This window comes from Microtus ochrogaster, unplaced genomic scaffold (assembly GCF_000317375.1).
Source record: "Microtus ochrogaster isolate Prairie Vole_2 unplaced genomic scaffold, MicOch1.0 UNK16, whole genome shotgun sequence".
NCBI classification, from domain to species: Eukaryota; Metazoa; Chordata; class Mammalia; order Rodentia; family Cricetidae; genus Microtus; species Microtus ochrogaster.
Genome location: NW_004949114.1, coordinates 1,306,357 through 1,315,438, shown reverse-complemented (window position 1 = coordinate 1,315,438; position 9,082 = coordinate 1,306,357). Strand labels below are relative to the sequence as shown.

General features: G+C 50.9%; 1 protein-coding gene across 4 annotated transcripts in view; it reads left to right on the top strand.

The window, feature by feature from the left end:
• The window catches only part of Prkar1b (protein kinase cAMP-dependent type I regulatory subunit beta), a 141,477-nt gene extending 136,904 nt beyond the window's left edge, over positions 1 to 4,573 (top strand). For all 4 annotated transcript variants that reach the window (XM_013353799.2, XM_013353798.2, XM_013353797.2 and 1 more), the window contains exons 10-11: positions 1,684 to 1,765; positions 3,059 to 4,573. In XM_013353799.2, the coding sequence (XP_013209253.1) occupies positions 1,684 to 1,765; positions 3,059 to 3,231 (255 nt within the window). In that variant the 3' untranslated portion in view covers positions 3,232 to 4,573. The remainder of the gene's footprint in view (positions 1 to 1,683; positions 1,766 to 3,058) is intronic.
• The last annotated feature ends 4,509 nt before the right edge of the window (positions 4,574 to 9,082 follow it).

The window sequence follows — 9,082 nt, the reverse complement described above, 5'->3', positions numbered from 1 at the left end:
AGGTATATATATATATATATATCCTGACTGGTCTGTGAAGCCCAGGCTGGCCCTGACTGCTCTGTACCTTGAATTTCCTATTCTTGCACCTGTTTCCTCAGTGCTGAGATTACAGATTTGGTCCACACCTAACTGCTTTCCTTTCCTTTTTTTTCTTCTTCTTTTCTTTTCTTCCTCCCTCCCTCCTTCCTTCTTTTCTCCTCCTCCGACTTTTTTTTTTTGATGTGTGTGTATGTGTGTATGTGACAGCGTCTGCTATATTTGTACGGATGTCCGTGGGGTCCAGAGAGGGTACTGGATTCCCCAAGAGCTGGATTTATAGGCAGTTTTGAGTCACCTGACATTAAGCTCTCTGGAAGGAAGAACAACAACTGCTCTTGAGCACTGGACCATCTCCCCAGCGCAAATGAATGCCATCCCCTTTACTTTTTTTTTTTAACATTTACTTATGTGTGGAGCGGTAATACATGTGTGGAGGTTGAAGAATAGCTTTCAGGAGACAGTTCTCTTCTTCTACCACGTGGGTCTTGGAGATTGAACTCAGGTCATTAGATTTGGTCACAAGCGACTTTACCCACAGGGTCAACTCCAGGTCTCTTTTTCCTTTTTTTTTTGTGAGCATTTTTGTTGTTATTTTGCTTTGGCTTTGTTTTTGTTTGTTGGCAGGAATTTTGATCAGGGTCTCACTATGTAGCCCAAGATGACCTCCAACTCACCGCAACCCCCCTGCCTCAGCTTCCTAGATTCTAGATGTGAATCATCACAGCTGACTCAGCTCTGCAGTTCTTACTGGGAGTGACTGGTGATGTTAAAAGCCATTCTCCATCTTCTAAGGCCCTGGAGGTGGCAAGTGGGGATACTGACTCTGGAAGGCTTGGCCCAGAAGGAGCCAAGGTCCAACCATGTGCGCTGCCCATCTCAGGAGTAGCGTGCATGAGGACAGGAGGCATTTGGCTGCCAAGACGTCCCGGGTGCCCCGGGCCTTGTCTTTAATGTTCCCAGAGGCCTGTGACCTACTGCAGCTGCCCTGTTAATCATTGAGCCAGCTTCATCTGTAGACCCACTGCCCTCTTGGGAGTAAGGAGGGGCTGCATAGCTCAGCAGGTGTGTGACCCTGAGACCATGCTCCTCCCTGCCTCCCTGGAGCCCCCCCCCCATGTGGCGGGACAGCTCATTGTCCTTAGGCCGCAGCCCAAGGTCAGCTCTCAGCATAGTGACAAGGCACTGGCACCCTTGGGACCATCCTCACAGTCACCACCAAGGCCTCTGGGGGAGGTGCTGGGTAGGTCCCCATTTGGGGGAGCTTCTCTTGTGTCAGTAAAAGCAGGGTTCAGACAGGAACCTCTAGTCCTGTAGGTGTCTGGGAGGAGGCATTGGTAAGCTGCAGCAACTCAGAGCTCAGCTCTCAAGGGGGTCTGCCTCCCTGAAGGCATGGCGGACCCTAAAAGAGGAGGGAGAAGCCCGCATGGAAGCAGCTATGGCTGCATGGAGGAAAGGAGCCAGGAAGAAGGGACAAACAGGGAGAGTCTCCTACTGCAGACTCTCCACATGTCCCTCCCACACATGCCCACCGAAGCAAGCGATTCCCCAGGTGTGATGTACCCCAACAAGCAGCGTCCAACATGCCCTCCTAACAACTGACCTACATGTTTGCTTGACTTCTGCCTGTCTCCTCTCCCACAGGGCACTGCTTCGGTCCTCCAGCGACGATCCCCCAATGAGGAGTATGTGGAAGTGGGGCGCCTTGGGCCCTCTGACTACTTTGGTGAGTTGCAGTCCCCCAGTCAAGATATGGCGTCTCATTTGGGGCCCTGGGTCGGGAGCTGCAGGGGTTTCGTGAGGCCTCAGGGTGACTCTGGAGGGTAGGGAAGCCACAGGCAGGTGTGAGAGAGGCCTGAGTTGGAGCCACCTCACCCTGAGGTCCAGGACTGGCCTGAGTCCACAAGACTGACAGCCCTGGGGGCCAGCTGTTGGTCTTGGGGAGAGCGGAGTCCTGGTGAGAGGCGCAGGGACCATAAGCGGTTCACTCGTGTAGCTGCCGAGGATGAGGGTCCTGAGTCGATACAGACTGTTCTCACAGCTGGAACTAGGTCATGAGGAGGCCTGGGCCACATCACAGTGTCTCCTGCATGCGGGGCTGCTGGGCAGATCACAGGACAATATTAACTCAGCTTGCATTTCAGAGAAATAACACAGTTTTTCCTGGTGTGTGTGGGGGAGTGCAGAAACGGTCTCGTGTACGCCAGGCAAACTCGGTGTGTAGCTGGAGATGACCTTGAATGTTTCACCCTCCTGCCTCTACGTCCGGAGTGCTGGATTCACAAGCATGATTCCCCATTTCTGGTTTATGCAGAGCTGGGATGGAGCCCAGGGCTCTGTGCATGCTTGGCAAGTGCTCTACCAGCGAGCGACATTCCCCAGTCCCTAATTTGTTAGCTTATATAAAATATTTCCAGTATTTCACAAGCCATACTTAAACTAGGGAAGAATTTGTGCCAGGCTGACTTGTGCAGTGCTCACCATCCTAGCTATAGGAATGCTGAGGCAGGAGGATGGCACGTTCGTGGTCTGTCCTAGGCAGCTTATTGAGATTCTGTCTCAAAATTTAAAAAAAAATTTTTTTTAAGGGCTTAGGCTGTATCTCAGTGGTAGCGTGCTCGGGCAACATGCATGAGACTGTGTTCAGTCTCCAGGTAAACACACATAGACATAGACAGACAGACAGACACAGACACACGCACACACGCACACACACATGCACACAAATTGCATTTGTAATTCAAGATCAAGGCTAAAGATGCATGGGTTGAATGCCAGCACTGAGTAACCAGGTGTGGTAGTGCAGCTTGAAATCCCCAGCACTCAGGAGGGGACAAGAGGATCAGAAGTTCAAAGTCATCTTCAGCTGAATAGTGAGTGAGTTCTAAGACAGCCTGGGAGGTACGGGACCCTGTTCTCAAGGAAACAAGAAGAGAAGGACGAAAATGCAGGTCCACCTGTCATCCCACTGGGAAGGAAGCCTGTTCTGTATCTTGACTTTCTCCTCTCGTCCCTCCAGGGGAGATTGCATTGCTGCTGAACCGACCCCGTGCAGCCACTGTGGTGGCCCGGGGTCCTCTCAAGTGTGTGAAGTTGGACCGGCCTCGTTTCGAACGCGTCCTCGGCCCCTGCTCCGAAATCCTGAAAAGAAACATCCAGCGTTACAACAGCTTCATCTCCCTCACTGTCTGAGCTTGCATTGCACCTGTACCCTTGTGGGGGTTCCCATTGTGGCCCAGTGACCCATTCCCCATGCCAGGGGCCTGGGAGCTGCTGGTTAGCAGCGAGGTGGGGCTGGTGCCTGGCATGGAGCCGCTCCCTTCTGGACTCACTTTTGAATAAATACCCATCTTGAGCATTTTAAAAATTAAGGGCAAGTGACAACTGCATCCCCAGACCAGGGAAGTGACAGCTGGCTCCCCCACAGTCACCCTGCAACCTTATTTTGGGGCTACCCTATCCCCTCTTCAAGTCTTTGGGAATTCTTATTTGGTCCCCATACTTGAACTAGCTCTGTGTCCTGCCAGGTCTCAAGACAGAGGGACTACAGCTACCCTTGCAGCTTTCCCCCAGGGCTGAAAGTTAGGACACTGTCCCTGTTCCCTGTCAGATTCTCCCAGGTGTGTAGGACAGATGTGTCAAAGGGAAGTGTCCTCAGATGGACACTCAGGTTTGAGAGCAGAAACAGAGGGTGAGGAAAGACATTCTTGGTCCCTGCCCACTACCCTCAACTCTCAGAAAGACCCCTGATGGGCCCAAGTAGGTTCCAGCCTCCCAACTGACCCCAGAAAGTCAGGAGGTAGTATCTTAAACTAGTCACTTGCCCTCATGGCTTTTGGAAAGTTCATTTCTGGATTGCAGGGCACCCTGAGCTCATGTCAGGACAGTTGGCCAAGCCTGTGACCCCTCACTGGCTGGGCGCCCAGATTGAGCAGGAAGCATGGTGATGCGGGGGCTTTCCAAATGATCGTGAGTCTGGGCTGAGTCCCCATCTCCTGGTAGCTAGGAGTCACGGCTCTGTCAACCTGCCTATTGGAGATCCCTAGGGACAGCAAGGAACTCTGACTTGCTGGTTAAAGCTGTGGGTGCTGAGCCTTCCCCGGATTCATTGTGTAAAACCCAAGTCCCTGCCCCTGAAGCCCAAGCATCTCTTACCTGAGTCTCTCTGCTCCCTTTTGTGAGGGGAAGATAAGCTGAAACCAGGCTTAACCCCACATACTGAACCACCAGTGAAGTGTGATATGAGCCAGCCAGGCCTGAGGGCCACATGAGTGTCCACAACTGCTCAGTGTCTCCTGGGTAACCGGCATGTCATGACACAGGGTGATCAATCTTTTCTTGTCCCCCCTGTGCACGTCTAGGGAGGTGAGCCTTCCGGCTGGCCATCAGCTCCTCCCTATGTGGCCCTGGCTGTGTGTGTCCTGCCTGCACTGTGGACTATCTGTGGAATCTGCGGACATGCTCCTCCATCCCCTATTTATGTCACCAAGTGCTGCATGAGCTATTAAATGTGCAATGAAGAACCCTTTCCCGACCTGGGAGGCCTCTGTCTAAGTCTTTTGTAGATATGTGGATCTTCTTATGTGTTCTGGCGTTTCCAAGTGATTAACACTGAGCCAGGGAGAGTTGGCTCAGTGAGTAAAGTTCTTTTACTGCAAATTTGAGGACCTGAGTTCAAATCTGCAGAACTCACATAAAGCCAGACAAGGTATCAGCCGTCTTTAATTCCAGGGATCCTACAAGGTGGAAGAGGCAGACAGGAGAATCCCTGGAAATGCTCACACCAGCTAGCCAGGCGTACCTAATTGTAAATAAGAGACCTTGTTCCCCAACCAGGGGAAGAGTGAGTGCAACTTCTGACCTCTGACCTACCTATGTAAGTCATGGTACACTCACTCACACACACACACACACACACACTCTCTCTCTCTCTCTCTCTCTCTCTCTCTCTCTCTCTAAAAATCTCTAAAGCTAACCAGGAGTGGTGGTGTATGTCTTTAATCCCATTTGGGAGGCAGAGACAGGAGGATCCCTGCCTGGTCTACAGAGCAAGTTCCAGGACAGACAGGGCTACACAGAGAAATTTTGTCTCAATAAATAAAAACAGACAGACAAAATAACTAAAGCTGAGCCTGGATCAGTAGTAAAACACTTGCTTAGAATCTCCCCTGTGAGAATCTGGGAACACAGTTAGTGGTAGGCCGCCTGCCTAGAATCCCCCAGTGAAGGGCTGGGGTGTGGCTCAGTGGTAGAGCACCTGCCTAGAATCCCCCAGTGAGGAGCTGGAGTGTGACTCAGTGGTAGAGCACCTGCCTAGAATCCTCCAGTGAGGGGCTGAGGTGTGGCTCAGTGGTAGAGCACCTGCCTAGAATCCCCCAGTGAGGGACTGGGGGTGTTGTTTAGTGGTAGTGCACATGCCTAACAAGGGTTCAATATCTCATGCTGCAGAAACGAGTACATAAATTAAAAGTTAAAATGGCAAATGCATTTTGTCATTATCTGCATGCACAGTACATTACAGCTCTCACTACCCCCTCCTACGGAGCTTCATCTTCCTACCCCCAATCCCACACATTAGATGTGAATGCCCCATCACCACCCCTACCTTTCTACCTTCTGTAATCCCATGTATCCAAACCAAAGTCTATCATCTATTCATCTATCTATCTATCTATCTATCTATCTATCTATCTATCTATCCATCCATCCATCCGTCTATCTATCCATCTATTATCTACCTACCTACCTATTTATCTTCCATCCATCTATCTATTTAGAGACAGGCTCTCACTTAGAGCTCAGGCTGGCTGCAAACTCATGAAATCCTCCTGCCTTGGTTTCTTGAATGCTAGGCTCATAGTCCTGCCTCACATGCCTGGCTAACTAGTTCCATTTCAGCATTGTCAGTTCAAATGGGAATCCATGTGGGCCAGACCCCTGTCTACCTCATCCTAGGGATGGGAACGTAGACAAGGCCCAGCCCCAACCTTGTACCCCAACTGATTCTCTGTGGTATCCTGTATTATAGGGATGGGGCCATGCTGTTGCCAGAAAGGGTGGACTAAACCTCCAGAGGGAAGAGATTGGCTGGTGCCACTGGTCAAATTTCTCACGGGTGCACATGGGATCTGGGATCGAGAGCTCATCTCCGTTGCCTTCTGGCCTCTGTCCCTTGCTATCTGTGGTGGGCTTTGCTTGCCTTGGAGGGGGGCAGACTGCGGGTACCCTCCCATCACTGTGTCTGGTGACACAGTGTCTACCTCTCTTCGGTCACTTATGCAGGCCTCCATCAGTGAATTCTCATGAGGTCCACTCTTCATTCACCCTTTGGTTCTTTTCCACAGCTCAGATCCCTTTCTAGGAGTCTTCAGTCATAAGCCACTTCCCCTGCCAAAACCATTTCCTTGAGGCCAGGGCTTTCTGACCAAAGGGCTATGAAGACAGAGGCCTGTTGTGGCTGAGTGCCAGCAGGTGGGGCTCAGCCCTGCTGGAATGATGGCCTTGGCTGGCTCTTCCAGACAGTGGACAGTCCTGACCTTGGCTGGCCACTTCAGTCTACGGGCAGTCTTGGCTTCACTCCCCAGCTCCGCTGAATCAGCTGGGTTGGCTGCGGTGACTCACTTTGAGGTCAGGCCCCTGGCTAGATGCTGGGGAAACAAGCAGCTCTCCTACAAGACTGGGACTGGGTGATTTCATATCCGGGGTACCCAAGTCCTAGTTTTAGATCTAGTTCCCCCTGCCCCCGCTCCAAGTTAGTTGCGCTTCCTCCGAGCTCAGCTGGCCTTGGTCCTGCCAGGAAGTCTTCATTGACCCCAGCCTGGCTGCCTTCTAAGTGTGCACCTAGGATGTCACCAAATTGGGAAGTTGGTGCCTGAGCCCTCCATCATCTCCAGCTCCAGATGGTTGGTGATGAACCTTCATCCTGTCTGTGTCCACAGAGCAGGAGACCAGCCTGGGAAACAGTATAACACGCTCTTTAAAAACAAAACCAAATGGAGACTGACGGTGGTGGTGCATGTCTTAATCTCAGCACTCAGGAGGCAGAGGCAGGAGGATTTCTATGAGTATGAGGTCAGCCTGGTCTACATAGAAAGTTCCAGGCCAGCAAGGGTCCCTATATAATGAGACCCTTGTCTCCAATATGAAAACAAAACAAACAAAAACCCCCAAACAAATGTAAAATAATGGTTGGCTGTATAGCTCAGGGCAGGACATGCCTAACACATGCAAGGGCCTGGGCTCTATTCCCAATCCTGGGAGGAAAAATAAAGTTTACTATATGTGTATGTATATGTGCACGTTCATGGAAAATGTTTTGAGGCCCTTCATGACCCACAAGTAGATCATGGGCCCAGGCACTACAGTCTCAGCCTGAGTTTAAGGAAAGGCCTTCGTCTGCCAGATGTCCCTTCAGAACAAAGGCCTGTGTCACTCCACTAGACTGTCCTGGGGGTAGTCAGCCCCGTCATCAATGTCCTTGAACAAATATTCTGTCAACGTCTTCAAGTGGAGAACTCGTTTTGTATATTTTAACAAAGTACCTGAAGCCTGGGATTGTGGCTCGGTTGATAGAATGCTTGGTTAGCAGGCACGAGGCCCCAGGTTCCATGTCCAGTGCCACATATGCAACACATTGACCTATCATGTACCTCCCAGGTGTGGCTGGTGTATCCTGTGCTAGTGAAGATGTGTGTGTGTGAGTGTGTGTGCACGCATAGGCACACACATACACAGACACACACACACACACACACACACACACACACACACACACACACACACACGGTCTTCTGTCCACATGTGGAGGCCGGGTATCAGTGTCACAATGTTAGGTATCTTTATCAATCATTCTTCACTTCCCCCTCCCCCCATCCTTTTTTCAGGCAAAGGCTCTCTCTGAACCTGGAGCTCACTGATTGACTAGACTGGGTGGCCATCAAGACCCTGGGATCCTCCTGTTTCTGCCTCCCAGTCCTGAGATTACAGGTGCACACCTCGGGCAGCACCTGGCTTTTTACATGAGTGTAGGGGACTAACTTGGGTTCTCATGCTTCACAGCAAACACTTTACCTACTGAGCCATCCTCCCCCGCAGCCTCTGCTCTCTTTGGAGACAGGACCTCTTACTAGTCTGGAATTTGTCAAGTAGGCTAGGCTGGCTGGCCATGGAGCCCCAGGGATCCTCCACCTTTCCAGTATTGGAATCACAAGTATGCCCCAACAGGGACATGGCTTCTTTTTTCCTTTTTTCCTTTGTTCCTTCATTCGTTCCTTCCTTCCTTCTTTTCCTCCTTCTTCCCTTCGTCCCTATTACTTCCTTTTTCTTTCTTTTTCTCTCCCTTTCTTTTTTAGCAATGTCACTGTGTAGTCCAGAGGTCTTCCCCTTTCAGCTTCCCAGGTGCTGGGATTACAGGCATGTAACACCATACTTGGTTCCTTGTTTTCCTTCTTTTTGGGGGGAGGTGGTGGTGATCAAGACAGGGTTTCTCTGTGTATCTCTGGCTGTCCTGGAACTCACTCTATAGATCAGGCTGACCTCGAACTCACAGAGATCCACCTGTCTCTGCCTCCAGAGTGCTGAAATTAAAGGCGTGCGCCACCACCGCCTGGGCTATGCTCCTAGTTTTTGTTAGCTGTTTGGCATAAGGCAAATTGTTTAACTTCTCTGAGCTTTGATGATCTCATCCGTGAATTGGGAGGAATATTTGCCTTTCATGCTTAACTTGAGCATGGTATGAGATCGCAGGTTGGAGTGTTAGCTCAGTAAAAGAAACTCAGACTCGAAGCTGGCATTGCATGGGACATCAAACCCTATTGCAATGCCAAGTACCTGGCCCTCTGGCTTTACCCAAATACATCAGTTGTAGCATCCACAGTCTCTAGACCCAAAGTGGCTGTGTGTGACCCTGATGTCCTACCTTAGTCCAAAGGAGATAGCTCCTCTCTCCTCCTGGAACCTCATTCGCCAGGTGTGTCCCCAGGTGGAGCTGCCTCAGGTAAAAACGCTCCGGCCTGCTCAGGGACCCTTGTAAATGAGCAGCTGT